Here is an 18,606-nt window from a genome sequence, read left to right as displayed (position 1 = left end):
GTCTTAAAGTTGTAGGTTTCGTTGTCTTAACTTGCGTTTTAACAGCTAGGTGCTCAACAGATAGGATCAAAGTAAGAGAATCTTCTAAAAAGTTATGGTGAAACAAACATTTTTACACAAACTAAATTCAAACTTATTGAGTTGACAAAAGTCTTTTTTTTTACTGTTTGAAATGTTTAATATCTCCCTTTTCATCTTTATCCGGAAAGATCATTAATTCGCTCGTCGTATTGTTGAGATTCTCTGGTTAATTAAATAGATTAAAATGTTTAATATTAAGAAACTATGAAATGAAAGTCATTAAAATATATATTTACTGCTTTTAGCTTTAGCTAAGCTTTTTATCTAAGCTCAACTCATTTGGTGGAGTGATTTAGGATAGAGGATTATAAATTGAATTGAGATGAAAGTGAAGAGTATCGGTCATTATATTTTCATCTCAATTCATATGGAACTTCACAAAGTTACTGAGTCCTCCGTCATATCCAAACACATTTTTCTGAACGCACAAATTTTCCGGTGAATTTACAAATTAAGAGCACAGCGTGTACCTACTTTTAGAATATTTAGAAAATGATGTTGAAAAAAAAAAAAATCCTAAAGGGAATTTAGCCAAAAATTAACTCATATAAGGGCCGTTTCCACTTGTGAGTTTCATCCGATTTTTTTCCGAATGTCCTGTAGGCAATGTAATTTAAACGAGAGTGTTCCCACTACACACGACACGATTTTTTCCCGAACGACAAGTGGAATCGGGCCCACACATTTATGTACCTAGGTATCGGTTGTAGGTACATTTAGATATTCTTATATGGCTTTACACTTAGAGATTAACTATTTTCTTGAGATGTGTAGACAGTGAGTGAGTTATAAAAAAGAACTACTCTTTTGAGTGGACAACTCAGTGAGTCAGATCCGAACTCCCTGTACCTACTATATCCCATTACGTAAGCTGCGCGTTTTACGATCTGACTCATTAACTAAGTAGTCCACTGAAAAGAGTACTTCTTTTTTATAACTCACTTTTTACACATCTACATCATGCCAGCCACTCATTTTCAGCTAGACCTGACAGGTGCGCCTGTCAGGTCTACCTGATATTGTGTGGCTGGCCTGAGAAATACTCCTTTGGGCTTTCCAGTAAGCCCCCAGTAGGCATCACTTAAGCACTAGTTTAGGCCTGATAGTCGACCTCGCAGTGGCCCAAGATTACCTGGTACTGGCTCCAACCCTGATATGTTACCTCCTGGGTACGATGATATGTTTATGTGAAGAGAGAGAATTTGTTTATGTAAGGAGCCAGTATGGTTATGTGAAGAGAGACTTTGTTTATGTAATGAGCCAGTATGTTTAATTAAGAGTCTGAAGAGAGAATTTGTTTATGTAACGAGCCAGTATGTTTAATGAAGAGAGAAATTGGGTTATGTAACGAGCCAGTATGTTTAATGAAGAGAGAATTTGTCTCTGTAAGGGGCACAGTTGTGTGTTGTGTACGAATGTGAAGATTAATTTTTCAAGCGAATTTTTGTTAATGGTCTTTTTCTATTGTAAACCTAATAGACTCATCTGAACGTTTACCTGCTTCTCTTATATAAAGTTTTAACTTTAACCAATATGTTCTTTATCATGGTGAAATAATTTTACTAGCATTTTTTAGCTCTTTGAAAGGTTACTCATTAAAAGAAATCGGAACTTCTTTTTTATGTACCAGAAATAGAACCAAGTTTTGTTTTGTAACAAAAATAATTACTTTTGTGTTTTGCATTTCATTTAGATTAAATTTGTATTCTGCCAGTTTTAACTTTAACCAATATGTTCTTTATCATGGTGAAATAATTTTACTAGCATTTTTTAGCTCTTTGAAAGGTTACTCATTAAAAGATAAATCGGAACTTCTTTTTTATGTACCAGAAATAGAACCAAGTTTTGTTTTGTAACAATTAACAAAAATAATTACGAGTACTTTTGTGTTTTGCATTTCATTTAGATTAAATTTGTATTCTGCCAGTCCAAGGTTTCCAAGCCCGAAGCAATTTACTGCAATATGTACCTAGTTTTTAAAAACCTGTAGTACATACATACGTTACATACGTGGGTACATATACATACGTATACCTGATATTGTGTGGCTGGCCTGAGAAATACTCCTTTGGGCTTTCCAGTAAGCCCCCAGTAGGCATCACTTAAGCACTAGTTTAGGTGGGTAGGTACCTATATTCATGAAATTCATCCCATACACCCCATGCACGCAACCTTGTTGATAGTATTTTTTATCCTTGAAATTTTATTTATAGTTTATGCGTTATGCCCGCCATTCACTCTCAGACCGTCCGACAGACTGTCAGAACGTGTGTGGAGGAAAAAGCTTGAAATTTAGGTCTGTCAGACCGTCTCGAGTCTGAAAGACCACGGTATGTTTGATAGTTGGAACGCGTGTGCTGGAAAAAGCTTTAGACCGTGGTCTCTCAGACAGTCTGTCAAACCTAAGTCTCAAGCTTTTCCCGCCATCCACCTTCCAACTATCTGACAGACCGAGCGTGAGTGGTGGGCATTTTGAAACTCCGTGCATTATATCTTGGGACAAGAGAGATCTTAGAAAGGATCAGCCAAAAGCTGTGAAGGCCTTTTGTCATTGAAAGCTGGATTTAAACAACGCGAACTAGCCTAGTTAGCTTGGAAAGTAGCGGGCTGGTCTTGTAAGCGCTAGGTCGCGGGTTCGATTCCCGCCCGGGGGCGAACTTATCCTAGTAGCTTTGTGGTTATTTATTTTGTCTCAAGATACCATGAACGGAGTTAGGTAGAGGCTCCCTTGCTTACCTCTACTAAATAAAATCTCTATTTAAATTGTTTATTGCAATATTCAAATGATTTATTTTAGACAATATACATACAGTTGTGAATTTTATTTATTTTGAATTCCACCTTGTTTCCCATGTTTTATTTTATCCTTGGTTTTATTTAAGACTCAACTAATCGCGTGCTTTTCTAAAGCCTTTTTTTTTTGAGAGGGCTTTTACCAAAAGAACCTCGCGGTATTTTTGACGTTCCTTATCACTAGGGCACAAGCTTCCAAGCAATTTCAATAGATAGCGCCACCAGTATGTTTTTCTTCTCAACTGAAGGAGACGTCTATTTACTTTTTAGGTTTTTTGTCTTTTTACAAAAAAAAAAATCATTCCTGAATTTTTTTTTCTGTAGGATAATTCGGAAATATTCAGATTTTCGGGTTACAATTACTGTTTCCCGTATAATAAACCCCATCTTTCAATTAACTTACCTTTTAACTCCTTTCGTAGGTAGGTGGTCTGTTCAAGTCGTTTTAAAAGGAACTTTTTAAAGTGCTCTACTTGTGTGTCATACCTAGAACTCTATCTATTCTGATCATGTGAATGGTTTTGCTACAACTGAAGTGACTCAACAATTCGGAGATCATGAGTTCGTGTCCCGCCGAGGAGACGGAGTTGATGAAGGACAGCAAATACAGAGTGTAAGTAATTTCCCCCATCATTTCCACCATGCTTTTGCCCCATAGGTACTTTCCAAACCAAATGCAAAATTGCCTTATTTTCTTCTTCATCATCATACAGAGAAAAGAGACTGTTATCCCATTTCTCTGGCACTTTTGCCTCATTTCATGAATATTCAAATCTGTACCTACCATTTGAACAGCAGAGTGACATGCAATGAATTGGCAATTGACCAAATGAAATTATCAACTTGGGAATCGTGAATCTGTTCTGTTCAGCCACTTCAAAGCTTTAGAATTTTTAGATAGGTATGTCATGAAGAAACAATTGAAACTGGGTATGGTGCACTGTCGTGCACTCAGATTTTGACTATAGCACTTGTGTATCAATCAAAATGCACTTTATAAAATAGACTAAAAGCTTTGCATTGTTGAAACAGTTTGAAATAGCCCTGGGTCTGTAAATTTGGACCAACATGGAGAGAGAAAACCTAGAAAGATAAAAGAAATTAATTTGGAGATTAGAGTTTGCTGATTTGTGAAATTTTTAACCACTACAAGTTTTCTGTTCATTTTGCCTTGTTTTTGAGACAATTTTCCAGAGGAATTGAAACATTATCCTTCATTCATTATCTGTCAGTCTTTCTAGCTTGGGAAATTACGTTTGAGATCATCCGTTGGATGTGAAGTCGGATAATCCTTATCATGTCTTTCAACACAGTTGGGTTGGAAGTTCATTTGAAGATAGCTCGAGAGAGTATTAAGAAAGAAGATGATGCATTGGTTGTTTTTATACACTGGCTGCTGATCAAGAACGAGTTCCTGTGCATTGGATTAGGAGAAAATGTAAGTTCAAACTTAACGAGATCATTGTATCATGTATTTTTTAAATGTACCTACTTAGAAGAAAAGGGTTTTGGTAGAGAGAACAGTTAACAATGGAGGTCTTACTGTCTTAAAATTGAAGAGAGAATGATAAAAGGATAGGGGAAGGCTTTCTGCTGTTCTAAGAACAAACCTATCTTTTTAGGATACAGTTAACTCTGGATGGGAATCAAACTAGTAACCTAGCACTTATAAGGCAGGTGACTGACCTCCAATCTAACAAGGCTAGCTCTCACTGCTTGTCTTTCACATGTTTTTTTCTTTTCTTTTTTTTTTCCTTCTGTAGAAACTTGTGTATAACACCATATAAAATGTCTGTTTGCAGGTTGATGTTCCAGAAAATGCTGAGAAGACGGAAATCTTACCTGATGGATGGAGTAGTAGAGAAACCTACGCAATACGTTATCTGGATTCAAGCGGAAAGCTTTTCACTCTGAGGGGACTGAAGAATGATGTGAATATAATTTTCAATTTTGTGGTAAGTTTCTGGCATAATTTATCAAAGTAAGAGAATCTTCTAAAAAGTTATGGTGAAACAAACATTTTTACACAAACTAAATTCAAACTTATTGAGTTGAAAAAAAAATATTTTGCACCTTTTAAATAACTTGTTTGTTACCTACAGAGAGCTGAAGACTTGAATGTGACCAGTGTTTCTTTCAATTCACAACAAGAAGTCAAATCATTGAGTGGACCTATAGCCACCATGTTTCCCAAGTATTGTGACATCGGCAACCACATTCAAAACAACTTGATTTCTCCCCAACAACAAGAATTGAGCAAGGAAAGCTCAACACAGACCAAGCCTGCAGAACCTGATAGAGTGAATGTGTGTGTACTACCACAACCTAGACGAGACCCTCTCATGATAGGAGGCCCCAACATACCATCCAGAGTGTAAGCGTTAAACTCTTTCTCCCTCCCTTTGAGAACCAAATTGTCTTTTGATGGGCAGAACCACATTTGTCATACCATGTCCTTGTTCAAGTGTCTGAAAATACACAAACTTGGCAAGTAGCCTCTGCTAGGTTGGGTAAAGCTTAACAAAGGTAGTTCCCAAAACACTTTTTTTAAAGTTGCCTCTGCTTTTTTTTTTTTTTTTTTTTATTATTATTATTTTTTTTTAACTGCTAAGGTCTCATTGTCCCGAAATCAAGAGAAGGAAAACAGGATAGAAGAAAGCCAGCCATTCTGTGAATGAACATTATTCCTTCAGGATAATATCTGCCTCTGGGGGGAATCGAAACAGCTGCCTAGCACTTACAAGGCAGACGTGCTATCAACCAAACAAGGGTGGCTGAGTTTTTGTTAACTTATTTTAGTACATACACTTGGTAAAACAAAGGAAACATTAAATAATAACAATTTAACATTATTTCAGGGATCCTTTCAACTATGGTCGTTCTGATTTGGACCCTCTGTCAGGCATGGGTGGTTCCCCTGGGGGAGGTATGCTGTTTGATCCTTTCTCCCAGGATAGGAGAAGTCGAATTGATCCTAATGCTGGATTGCCAGGTCCTGGCTTGCCAAGGTAAGAAGAAGGTTCACAGAGAACCTGTTATTTTGTATTTCTTTCACAGAAAATTGAAAAACAACACCTCTTTTTCTCTTTTTTTTCTGTACGTGTGCAGATTGGGATGTGGGCGATAAGGAGTTCAAGGCTGCAAGGATTGTTGTAGGTATAGGCCACAGACCTGAGATAAGTGGTAGAGAATGCCTCTGAGACTGTATTCAGGGATCCATTCAACAAAATATTTTTGCAAATGTACCTAGTTATTCCACTGTCAAATTTTCCACCTTGAAGTTTTTAAAAGGAAAACAGGGGGATGTAAATTGACTTTGGGAGGTTTTTTTTCGAATCTAATGAATCCATCCAATCCACATTAATTTTGACAAAAAAGGCATGGATTCAAAATCCGAATACAGTGAATGGAAATCTCAAATTTATTAAATCCAGATCCTTGAATCTATCCAATCTGGATTCGTTGGATTAAAAAGAAAATAAAACCTTTATCAACAAATATTGTTGTTCCTTTGTTTTCAGGGGAGCAATACCGCCAGGGGCGAGGTTTGACCCGTTCGGGCCTCCTGATCCGGAGTCAGATTTTGGTCTGAGGGGGCCTGATAGTCGACCTCGCAGTGGCCCAAGATTACCTGGTACTGGCTCCAACCCTGATATGTTACCTCCTGGGTACGATGATATGTTTATGTGAAGAGAGAGAATTTGTTTATGTAAGGAGCCAGTATGGTTATGTGAAGAGAGACTTTGTTTATGTAATGAGCCAGTATGTTTAATTAAGAGTCTGAAGAGAGAATTTGTTTATGTAACGAGCCAGTATGTTTAATGAAGAGAGAAATTGGGTTATGTAACGAACCAGTATGTTTAATGAAGAGAGAATTTGTCTCTGTAAGGGGCACAGTTGTGTACGAATGTGAAGATTAATTTTTCAAGCGAATTTTTGTTAATGGTCTTTTTCTATTGTAAACCTAATAGACTCATCTGAACGTTTACCTGCTTCTCTTATATAAAGTTTTAACTTTAACCAATATGTTCTTTATCATGGTGAAATAATTTTACTAGCATTTTTTAGCTCTTTGAAAGGTTACTCATTAAAAGAAATCGGAACTTCTTTTTTATGTACCAGAAATAGAACCAAGTTTTGTTTTGTAACAATTAACAAAAATAATTACGAGTACTTTTGTGTTTTGCATTTCATTTAGATTAAATTTGTATTCTGCCAGTCCAAGGTTTCCAAGCCCGAAGCAATTTACTGCAATATGTACCTAGTTTTTAAAAACCTGTAGTACATACATACGTTACATACGTGGGTACATATACATACGTATGTACGTACATACATACGTACAGACCATGGGCTAAAAATCACTTTTTTGACATCAGGGGATCCCAAAACGGATATTTCCAACCATTTCCCGATTTTGAAAATTTGGACCGATTGCAATACTTTCATTACTAGTACCTATAGCTCCGCTATACTGTAGTAATAGAAAGTAAAAAATCTTTGGGTTGCAGACACAAGCAAATAGATAGGTCCCTATAGCCGTGAAATTATGAAGGCACGCAATCCGCATTACACAGTGGGATTTTTTTTACGGATGGGGAAAGGGATTTTTCGCGGTATTTTTGACGTTCCTTATCACTAGGGCACAAGCTTCCAAGCAATTTCAATAGATAGCGCCACCAGTATGTTTTTCTTCTCAGCTGAAGGAGACGTCACCATTGAAAAAATAATCCTTTTTATTTACTTTTTTGTCTTTTTACAAAAAAAAAAATCATTCCTGAATTTTTTTCTGTAGGATAATTCGGAAATATTCAGATTTTCGGGTTACAGTTACTGTTTCCCTTAAAATAAACCCCATCTTTCAATCAACTTACCTTTTAACTCCTTTCGTAGGTAGGTGGTCTGTTCAAGTCGTTTTAAAAGGAACTTTTTAAAGTGCTCTACTTGTGTGACAGACCTAGAACTCTATTCTGATTTCTGATCATGTGAATGGTTTTGCTACAACTGAAGTGACTCAACAATCCCGAGATCATGGGTTCATGTCCCGCCGAGGAGACGGAGTTGATGAAGGACAGCAAATACAGAGTGTAAGTAATTTCCCCCGTCATTTCCACCATGCTTTTGTCCCCATAAGTACTTTCCACACCAAATGCAAAATTGCCTTATTTTCTTCTTCTTCATACAGAGAAAAGAGACTGTTATCCCATTTCTCTGGTACTTTTGCCTCATCTCATAAATATTCAAATCTGTACCTACTTACCATTTGAACAGCAGATTGACATGCAATCAATTGGCAATTGACCAAATGAAATTATCAACTTGGGAATTGTGAATCTGTTCTGTTCAGCCACTGCAAAGCTTTAAAATTTTTAGATAGGTATGTCATGAAGAAACAACTGAAACTGGGTATGGTGCACTGTCGTGCGCTCAGATTTTGACTATTGCACTTGTGTATCAATCAAAATGCACTTTATAAAATAGCTACTAAAAGCTTTGCATTGTTGAAACAGTTTGAAATAGCCCCGGGTCTGTAAATTTGGACCAACATGGAGAGAGAAAACCAAGAAAGATAAAAGAAATTAATTTGGAGATTGGACTCAAACCTACAATAATTTCCAATGGGTACGAGACAAAATTTGGCAGCTGAGCAAGGCCCAATATTTTCCCATGGGCATGTATTTCTCCTACCAAGTCCTCAGCCAAATGCACTGTCTCTCCGCCTATTACCGAGTAGGTGCAATCCATATGATACTGCCTTACTTAATAGGTGTTGCCTTCAATTTCAAGTTCCAAAGGTTAACTTATTGAGACATTAGATGCCATAGATCAAAGAGCAAGAAATGACAATTGCCGATAATAACAGTTCCCTCCAACATTATTCCAATTGGCCACAGTTTTCCTGTTTGTGTGAGCAGGTATTCCTGTAGCTTAATTCTGACAGTTTGACTAGTGTTGGCTACTCGATGTTGTTGGTAGGTGTTGCCTTCAATTTCAAGTTCCAAAGGTTAACTTATTGAGACATTAGATGCCATAGATCAAAGAGCAAGAAATGACAATTGCCAATAATAACAGTTCCCTCCAACATTATTCCAATTGGCCACAGTTTTCCTGTTTGTGTGAGCAGGTATTCCTGTAGCTTGTTTCTGACAGTTTGACTAGTGTTGATGTTGTTGGGGCTCAGGTCTCGGAGCGAAACCTTGTGGGCAGCCTCCTGAAAAAGATTATATTAAAAAAAAAAAAAAAAATCTCAGGCAAAGAGTTTTTGCTGAAATGACCTATTCAAATCCTATCTTGAACATAGAGCAAAGAACTTGTTATAAAGATGGGATTCTGGGTGTCTGGGTGTTAGTGGAAGTCAAGTTTTTCAAGGGGTCCAATTTAGGGTGCAGATGTTTTACTAGCAAGATTGTACCTACTCTCAATATTTTCAATCTCAATGTAAATAAGATATGTAGCTAGGAGGTACCTCAGAGTAGTTGTAAATCTGAAATAAGCAGATAAGTAGGTACTAAGTAGTCATGCCATTTGAACGTGACTCAGAATTTTCTATTTTTTTTTTTTTTTTTTTTAATACCCAAGTATCTTATCTGTTGCTCTGTATGTGATAAGAAAAATAGTGTGTGGAATAAAATGGGCCCAGGGCCTCTGGCTTGCAAGTCTTGTGATGTACAATAGGTACACACTGAGGTTACTAAACTTTATTATTCTCCCCCTCGCAAACTATTTCCATCACACAGCACAATCACACTAGGTATAGAGTGGCTCTCAAACTTTTGAGCATCACCCCTGAGTGAGGGTGGCATAGAAATGGCAAATGCCTGGCTGATTTACATAACTACTAACCCATTTGTTACAAAATGGTGAGATCAGAGACAAACTATGGGACTGGTATGCTATGACACAGGCAAGAAACCGAATGTAATACATGTTTCATAAGTGGTTGAAAGTTGAAACATATTTTTATTCAGAGGACCAATGTACTCGTAAGTAGGTACATACCTACTTGAGAGTTTGTAGTAGGAACTGAGAACCCATTATGTCAACATTGATCTTACACGTTGCTTCTCACAATAGTTTCCTATTCAACTTGATATCCGCGATCTGCCATTTTTTCAATGGATGTTGTTTATTTTTTGTCGAAGAAAATTTGTTGACACGAATCTTTCAATGATTTTTTACCTTTTATCGATTCCCTTTTTGGGTCGAATCATGGGCGAACACACCCATTCTTTTAAAGCTTTAATGGCAGGATTCTCACTTAGAGAGCCAGCCTAGTTAGCTTGGAGGGAAGCGCACCTGCCTTGTAAGCGCTAGGGAGAGTAGCGCGTCTATCTTGTAAGCGCTAGAGGCTCGATTCACCCGGGGCGGATTTTATCCTGAACGGGCAAGGTTCATTCTCTCTAAACTAAACTGCCATTAACAGCATCACTGCCAACAAGAAAAACAACTCAATAGACTCAATACACATATCATACTCGTACATATACATATACATAGTAGGTAAATACCTATGAGAAATCTACCACGACGTACAAATCTAGACATTTAACTAGGTATCTAGAGACTAAACCGGTATAGTGATGACAATTAGTAGGTACTTACCATTAAGTTTGCCCTGGGCAATTAACCTAATGGTCATACAGTCATGACGTTAGACGAGAGGGGACACTATTGGATATTAATGTCTTACTAATGTGGCTGCTTCCATTGTTCAGACACTCAGACAATGGGTAACTTATGTATGCCATGCCATGTTACCCATAATATAAATAAATAAATGTCTTTCTTTGTGTTATTATTTCACAACTTTGGTGCTCACTGCAGCATTGTAGGATTTTTCCAAATACATATATCGCAATAATCCAGCTCCCAATTAACTACCATGCTGGTACCGGTCGCTATGCGCATTTATATGTCATAGCTACTCATTTTCCTCACGAGGCTGAGTGGGCCCCGCAATAGCCAGTCACGGAATCAATCATTTGCGTGATACAAAGCTTGACCCCGCCGGGAATCGAACCCGGGTCTCCCGCGTGCAAGGCGAGCGCAGTGACCACTACGCCATGGGAGCTGACTGTTACCCATAATATGGGTAACATGTTACTCATAATACGGGTAACATATTATGTATAGTGTATAGGGAACCTAAGCAAGCTTATGAGAAAGTATTGTAATTGGGTCAAATTTTCAAGATCGGGAAATAGGGGAAAATATCTGTTCTGGGTCCCCAGTCTCTGCGCTAAAAAAAGTGTGATTTTCAATCACATTATCTAGTATTCTAGGTACTCTTCGCCTTTTCCCGTGTGCAGACAGGTTTTGCGTTTTTCGCCAGCCTCTCAATCAGCCCTAGGGTGATTGCTTTGGGCTGACATTTGGTTTTGGTTACAATTTTTTCGAGTGGATGCCTTTCGCACTCAATCTTTGCTATTTCTTTAGCAAGGGAAATTTTAGGCTGGCATACTCCCTGTTTAAAGTCCCCTAGCCAGACTAAACTGGTCTACTCCTTGTTTAACACCCTACAGCTAGACAGATTTAGGAGGGGGGGGGAGGCCGAGACAAGGGCCGTGGTCATAAATTCGGCCCTGTGATTTAGTCCTATATCCATCTATAACGAGGGCCTCGCCCTAAATTCAGCCCTGTTTTATAGTCCTATCCCCATATGTCTCAACTTATAGTTCCAACGATAAGGGAAAATTCATAGAGCCATATCGATAGCTATCAAAGCTATCACTGGCTAAGCTTATGTTTAGCATAACTTGGCGATTACTGTACCGTATACTATTACTATACTATCCATGTAGGACTTTCAGTCAGGTCAGACCTGACTCATGTTAGTCAGTTAGTAATGTTAGTAAGTTAGTATCCATCTCAGTTGGTATCCATCACGCGTACAAGTAGCTTAAAGACGTGTCCGATTAAAAAATTTTGCTTACGTTTTCTTTAATTTCGTCAGAATTCGTATTCATTTCTTTAATTTCGTCGGGTTTTGCCTTTAGATTTCTTTAATTTCGTCGGTAGTTGCCTTTATATTTCTTTTAATTTCGTCAGATTTTGCCTTTATTTGAGCGTGTATGGCCGTCATTATACTCAATTATGTTTTTGAGGAAATTTATGGATGATTTTAATGATAACATAAATGTGTTTATGACACGCCCAAGAGTACCAAGTTTTATTTGCCTTGCCCAAAATTTCATAGAGAGCTGGAATTTTACCATGATTTCCATATAGATTCAATTTATATTCGAGGAAATTTATTTATGATTTTATAGATTATTATCATCATATCATACATAAATGCAATATCAAGAGTTTCAGTCTTTTATGAGATTTGCCTTGTCCATGATTTCGATAGATCCACATTGTTTGAGGAAATTTATGGATGATTTTTACATATTATCATCTCATCATACATTTATTTTATGCACTACCGATTTATGTGTGATACCCGCAAGTTCTGTATGTAGATTTGTCCTGTCCAAAACATCATTTTGCCACACTTTACTACAGTTATATTCCTAGACATGAATGCATGTCAGTGGAAAGCGCGTGTGGTCTTGACATATCAATTTCTTTCCAGTAGTTAAATATGTTGTACATCACACATGTTGTTAAGTGAAGTCTATCATATACATAGATGTTAAGTATATCACATAGGTGCTTACTCCCTATCTATGTCTATAATTTACTGTATATTCAAAAGTATTGGTAGCTATTATTGACACTGAACTCTATCAAAATGACCTTTGGAAAACAGAGTGCATCCCTTGCACGCTTCGGATGACCTTTTCAACTTGTGGTTTTTACCTCTTGTGGACTCTGTCATTATTGTAATTATCAGTTCTTTAGTGCATCATTTTATGTATTTCGATGGCTAACCTATATTATACACATAAGTATACATAATTATGATATATGTACCTATATCCGTATGATATACCTGTATATTCACAGAGTTGTGTGCTCTAGCATAGACTAAAGGTATATTTAACTATTGTGCATTATTGATGTGTTGATATTGACTGTCCAAATGTTTTGTGTGCATTATGGTGGTCGTTATAGGAATGCTTGTTGTTTTTTTATGAGTCATCATGTTTATGTTTTATGGTAATGTCAACGATAAGATAGGGGTCATCATGAGTTTTACAACCATTAAATTGATTTTACAGTCCGAAGGTTGTGTATCTGTGGATAAAAAACCTCGAAAATTGGTAATTATCTTGTGCAATTTTTGTGAGAGGTGCAATATCCATAATAAATTGACATATTGGTGTAGACAAAAATCCAAAGATTAGTGGAGGATTAGCTTTTTGTGAAGAAATTAGCTTGTTCTAATTCATGTAAATTATTCCGCAGAGGCCCCCTTTTTTCCTGGTATTCCTGGTTTAGTTCTGGTTAGGGCGCTACCTAAATGCAGCACACTAAGGAATTCTCCAAAGAAGGGCATGAAGTCTTGTAGTAACGTTAGGGGAAAAAGTAGTACTGGTTTACCTTTTAAAGAAGTTCTCTTTTCCTCTGAAAGATAGATGAATATTGAAGGTATTTGAACCTCCCCCACCCCCTTCTCTCCCCCCCACCCTTTCCCCTCCTCCCCCCACCCCTCCGGAAGTGACCCTGTTAATGCTGAAGCCGTTGAAATGTTTTTATCAAACTAATGTGTCACCAGGAGTGGGATTTATGTCACGAGGGAGAGGAAACGTTTAATATCCCATCCCCAATATGCCTACTGTCCCTTCTCTGATGTCTCTTCTCCCATTATCTCTCGAATATCCCTTTTCCCTAGGACTTCAAATAAATCCCCCTGTGCTGTTCCTTTTCCCTATGATTTGAAATAACTTTCCCCTCTGATGCCCCTTTCTCCCCAGGACTTGAAATAAATCCCCCTTCTAATGTCCCTTCTCCCCTTAACTGAAATAAATCCCCCCTCTGATGTCCCTTTCTCCCCAGGACTTGAAATAAATCCCTCTGATGTCCCTTTCTCCCTATGACTAGAAATAATTCCCCCCTCTAAATGTCTCTTCTCCCATTATGCCCACTATCCCTCGAATATCCCTTTCTCCCTATGGCTAGAAATAACATTATAACATCAATAACAACTTGATCCCATGTGACAAAACCTAACAAGTGAGGGAAATATTAGACATGGAAAATAATGCAAAACATGCAGATTATTATAGGTCTGTATTTGTTATCGAATGTGATTCAAACTTGATAAATGTTTTAGCATGCTATAATTAAATATCAAGAAAAGTATAGAAGTACATAAAAAAGGTAAAAACTTGAAAAGTGTAGTCTAAAAAAGGTAAAAAGCTAGTCATTCTGTAAAAAATTAAAAAGTATTAAATTTGAGTTTTAAGTTTCTAACATCTGTTTTAAAAGTGACACGTTTTCCTTCCCGGAGCAGTTGATTTTATCCTTCAAAAGCGTGCCAATAAGATCTCAACCTATTACCATAAAGTTTGTGTTGGATTTTATTCGCATTCTTCCGGCTAAAAACCATGTGAAAACCCGCCGGGAAATCCACGTGATCCTAGGGAAACCATGTGAAACCAATTTGGTTTTCGGATTATGGTGTCTTGTTCGTCACCGCCGAAGGAAACCTCCTGTCTAACCTGCTGTAACCAAAAGTTGGGCGCCATGTTGAAGCTAGTCAAGATTCGCAGTCACAGCGAAAGTGATATGATGCACAAGAAGAATGGCAATCTGGTCCTGGTGGCAGATTCGCAGTCACAGCGAAAGTGATATGATGCACAAGAAGAATGGCAACCTGGTCCTGGTGGCGATGAAGAAGGGGAATCCTATACAACACGAAGTGTACTATGTGGATTCTCCAGACCGAGCCGCGTTTAAGAGGTGAGATTGTTGAAAATCCATAGACAATTTCTGTAGAGAAAATTTCAATGTCTTTTCACAGAGAAACTCCTTAACTGATCCTGGTGGCGATGAAGAAGGGGAATCCTATACACCACGAAGTGTACTATGTGGATTCTCCAGACCGAGCCGCGTTTAAGAGGTGAGATTGTTGAAAATCCATAGACAATTTCCGTAGAGAAAATTTCCATGTCTTTTCACAGAGAAACTCCTTAACTGTCTATTTTTCCAACTCCTTAACTGTCTATTTTTCCATTGAGAAAATCCATAGAGAATGTTTTCTATTGAGAAAATCCATGGAGAACGTTTTCTATTGAGAGAATCCCTAGAGAATGTTCATGAAAGTTGTCAATTTTACTGTTGAGAAGAATATCTCTATCTTTCGTCTTTTCGTAGAGAAATTTTCCAAGGAATCTCTGTGTTTTCACAGAGAAAGTCCCTACAAGTTTATGTCTCATAGAAGAAGCTATGTAATAACAAGAATAAGAAGAAAGAGGAAGAAAATGTCAGCTTGAATAATTTTATGTTGTGTCTTTTGGCAACTTAAAGTCGGAGCAGTTTCTTAAATGTATTTTAATTGTTTCTCTCTTTCGAGAAAATCCATAGAAAACCTCGATGTTCCACAGAAACAATGTTTGTGAAAATTTGAATGTCTCATAGAAGATGTCATTTTGAGATCTCTACATTATGCGATAAGGAAGTACCTAATGAAAATTTTGCTCTTTCCGCATCTGGGGCTTCGCGGGGTCGCGCTTACGGTCGTGATCCCTTGGCTTTGCGGGGTTACGTTTACGTATACTCTCTTCATGGAAAACAAAGTCTAGATTTCTTTGAAGGCTCAAAAAGTAAAATGCAGGTTCACAAAAGATCTAACGAGGTCGCAGTGACATATGTATAGCGTTTATTAAGTCAGCTCCCATGGCGTAGTGGTCACTGCGCTCGCCTTGCACGCGGGAGACCCGGGTTCGATTCCCGGCGGGGTCAAGAAATTTGTATCATGCAAATGATTGATTCCGTGACTGGCTGTTGCGGGGCCCACTCAGCCTCGTGAGGAAAATGAGTAGCTATGACATATAAATGCCCATAGCATGGTAGGTAAACATTGGATTTTAGGATTATTGAGATATTGGGAAAATCCTACAATGCTGCAGTGAGCACCAAGGTTGTGACATAATAACACAAAGAAACTGCATTTACATAGCGTTTATTATAGCCGATGGCCCTACTTACACCAATATGCAGTGCAGGTTTTGACTAAATCATTTGTCCAAGCGAATCAACACAGTAGCTATTGTAGCTAATCAAGTGTCCTCACCAGGTTCTCAGGTTGTAGAGACCACCTCGGATGCATTATCAATCATCATCATTGTTTGACGTCATCGTGGTCATTAATTGCCAACGTACTGCAATAGTAATTGTAGTTGCAGTTGTAGGTCCCCAACGATTTACGATCCTCTGTCTATCTCCATTTCCATGCATTCTTGAGAGGTGACAATTCTAGTCATTTCTTCACACTGTAGGTACCGAGTTATAGCTGGAATTTCCCCGTACCTGTCTTGTTCTTCCGTCAAAACTGCCCTTGATAGTTTAAGTAAAAACTGTTCACTTGCTATAGCCTTATTTTATTGTTCCCCTCTCTGGCACTTTCGCCAAGGAAATATCTGGGCTTTTGAATCACCCAAAACACCTTTGGACATGATTTCAAACTGAAGGCCCAAGGTTAGATTAATGTCTAGCAACATTATTTCTCCTTCTTTCCACAAGACCATTCTAATCCACCCTTATTCGCTTGAGATATATTTGAACACCGAGATCGAGTATTGTGGATTATGGGTGTCCTAAGCACGCATACTGGTATGAGCTATGAGGTTTTGTGGTTATAAGAATATTGCAAATTGAGTAATAGAAAGACCATTATGTAGGAATTGTAGGCATCAGCTCACTACCTATTATTATCCAGGTTTTGTTTATACTGGTGGTTAGGGGTTAGGACTATGTTCGTCTACTATACCTCATTCTAATCCTCTGGTGAACCTAAAAGGTCTTGAAAAAAAATCTGAATATTTGACGAAAACTTGTTTCTGCACATGCGCAGGGGTTTCTTTCAAAACGTCATGCTAATTTTGGTTGCAAAAACCATCTATTGATATAAATATACCTAGCATTTTCTGTCACCCATGAGGAATGAGAATCAAATCCGCGAATAGTCAGTCCTAGCTTCCAGCTACCACACTGACTTATAGAGGTGGCTGACCACTGACCAGTTGATTGAACTTGGGGAGTGTGCCAAACTCCGAATAGACCCAAGGTTACTGGGACACCAGAAGAAAGTTGTCGGGCAGGTATTGTACCATTCGGATAGTAATAAATAATAAATTTAATGATAATAATAATGATATTAGTAGCTAAATCCTCGTGAAATAATAAATTTAATGATAATAATGATTTTAGTAGCCAAATCCTCATGATGACTCAAGTTTGGACTAAAGGACGTTGGATGGCCAAGTTGATGATCCCCCTGGGCATTTCTGGTGGAATTTGTGAGAATGGGTTGGGCGAAGAATTCGAGTCATTTTTATGACTCTTCTTCCCATGAAGAGAATATAAAATAATTTTATTATAGTCGTGATTTTAATAAATCCGACGACCTTCGGGGGATTTTTTTTCTCCGATTCGCGCGATATGCTGTTTGCATTCTGTTTCCAAATGATCCAAAAGCCCCTATGAAGACATTAAAGCAGCGTTTACATTTTTGTCGATCGACATAGCCTGAAACACGTCCACACTATTTTTTTTTTTTTTACCAAAGTCATTTGATTTCTACGGGTTCAGTCTTCAGTCGGTGTTGATCGACCGAACGAACGACCGTGTGGACGCACGTTTTCTTATTGGCACGCTTTTGAAGGATAAAATCAACTGCTCCGGGAAGGAAAACGTGTCACTTTTAAAACAGATGTTAGAAACTTAAAACTCAAATTTAATACTTTTTAATTTTTTACAGAATGACTAGCTTTTTACCTTTTTTAGACTACACTTTTCAAGTTTTTACCTTTTTTATGTACTTCTATACTTTTCTTGATATTTAATTATAGCATGCTAAAACATTTATCAAGTTTGAATCACATTCGATAACAAATACAGACCTATAATAATCTGCATGTTTTGCATTATTTTCCATGTCTAATATTTCCCTCACTTGTTAGGTTTTGTCACATGGGATCAAGTTGTTATTGATGTTATAATGTTATTTCTAGCCATAGGGAGAAAGGGATATTCGAGGGATAGTGGGCATAATGGGAGAAGAGACATTTAGAGGGGGGAATTATTTCTAGTCATAGGGAGAAAGGGACATCAGAGGGATTTATTTCAAGTCCTGGGGAGAAAGGGACATCAGAGGGGGGATTTATTTCAGTTAAGGGGAGAAGGGACATTAGAAGGGGGATTTATTTCAAGTCCTGGGGAGAAAGGGGCATCAGAGGGGGAATTATTTCAAGTCATAAGGAAAAGGGACATCAGAGGGGGAATTATTTCAAGTCCTGGGGAGAAAGGGACATCAGAGGGGGAATTATTTCAAGTCACAAGGAAAAGGGACATCAGAGGGAGGAATTATTTCAAGTCATAAGGAAAAGGGACATCAGAGGGAGGAATTATTTCAAGTCCTAGGGAAAAGGGATATTCGAGGGATAGTGGGGAAAATAGGAGAAGAGACATCAGAGGAGGGACAGTAGGCATATTGGGGATGGGATATTAAACGTTTCCTCTCCCTCGTGACATAAATCCCACTCCTGGTGACACATTAGTTTGATAAAAACATTTCAACGGCTTCAGCATTAACAGGGTCACTTCCGGAGGGGTGGGGGGGAG

At 37.9% G+C, this 18,606-nt stretch overlaps 2 protein-coding genes and 1 long non-coding RNA gene across 3 annotated transcripts in view; 2 read left to right on the top strand and 1 right to left on the bottom strand.

Annotated features, from left to right (window-relative positions):
• Positions 1-203: 203 nt before the first annotated feature.
• On the bottom strand, positions 204-2,920 carry LOC108253496. The gene is made up of 2 exons (XR_001809758.2): positions 2,116-2,920; positions 204-1,094 (listed from the first exon to the last, which is right to left on the bottom strand). It is a non-coding gene; the product is annotated as an uncharacterized LOC108253496 (long non-coding RNA).
• A 1,080-nt stretch (positions 2,921-4,000) lies between these two features.
• On the top strand, positions 4,001-6,898 carry LOC103517795 (proteasome inhibitor PI31 subunit-like). The gene is made up of 5 exons (XM_008482841.3): positions 4,001-4,312; positions 4,677-4,829; positions 4,977-5,248; positions 5,733-5,882; positions 6,396-6,898. The coding sequence occupies exons 1-5, from the start codon at positions 4,172-4,174 to the stop codon at positions 6,562-6,564; spliced, it is 885 nt and encodes a 294-aa protein (XP_008481063.1). The 5' UTR covers positions 4,001-4,171; the 3' UTR covers positions 6,565-6,898.
• A 6,938-nt stretch (positions 6,899-13,836) lies between these two features.
• Positions 13,837-18,606, top strand: part of LOC113470963 — a 7,903-nt gene continuing 3,133 nt past the window's right edge. Inside the window, exons 1-2 of the mRNA XM_026829769.1 lie at positions 13,837-14,583; positions 14,808-14,884. Of these exons, the coding sequence (XP_026685570.1) occupies positions 14,440-14,583; positions 14,808-14,884 (221 nt within the window). The 5' untranslated portion in view covers positions 13,837-14,439. The remainder of the gene's footprint in view (positions 14,584-14,807; positions 14,885-18,606) is intronic.

Source organism: Diaphorina citri, unplaced genomic scaffold (genome assembly GCF_000475195.1).
Source record: "Diaphorina citri unplaced genomic scaffold, Diaci psyllid genome assembly version 1.1 scaffold1964, whole genome shotgun sequence".
NCBI classification, from domain to species: domain Eukaryota; kingdom Metazoa; phylum Arthropoda; class Insecta; order Hemiptera; family Psyllidae; genus Diaphorina; species Diaphorina citri.
Note: the sequence above shows the minus strand (reverse complement) of the source record. Positions and strands in the feature narration are given on the sequence as shown.

Bases quoted from the DNA above. Each gene is read 5' to 3' on its own strand.
- LOC103517795 (XM_008482841.3), top strand. From the start codon at position 4,172: ATGTCTTTCAACACAGTTGGGTTGGAAGTTCATTTGAAGATAGCTCGA. The intron at 5,249-5,732 runs GTAAGCGTTAAA...ACATTATTTCAG, and splicing joins CCCAACATACCATCCAGAGT to GGATCCTTTCAACTATGGTC. The intron at 5,883-6,395 runs GTAAGAAGAAGG...CTTTGTTTTCAG, and splicing joins CCAGGTCCTGGCTTGCCAAG to GGGAGCAATACCGCCAGGGG.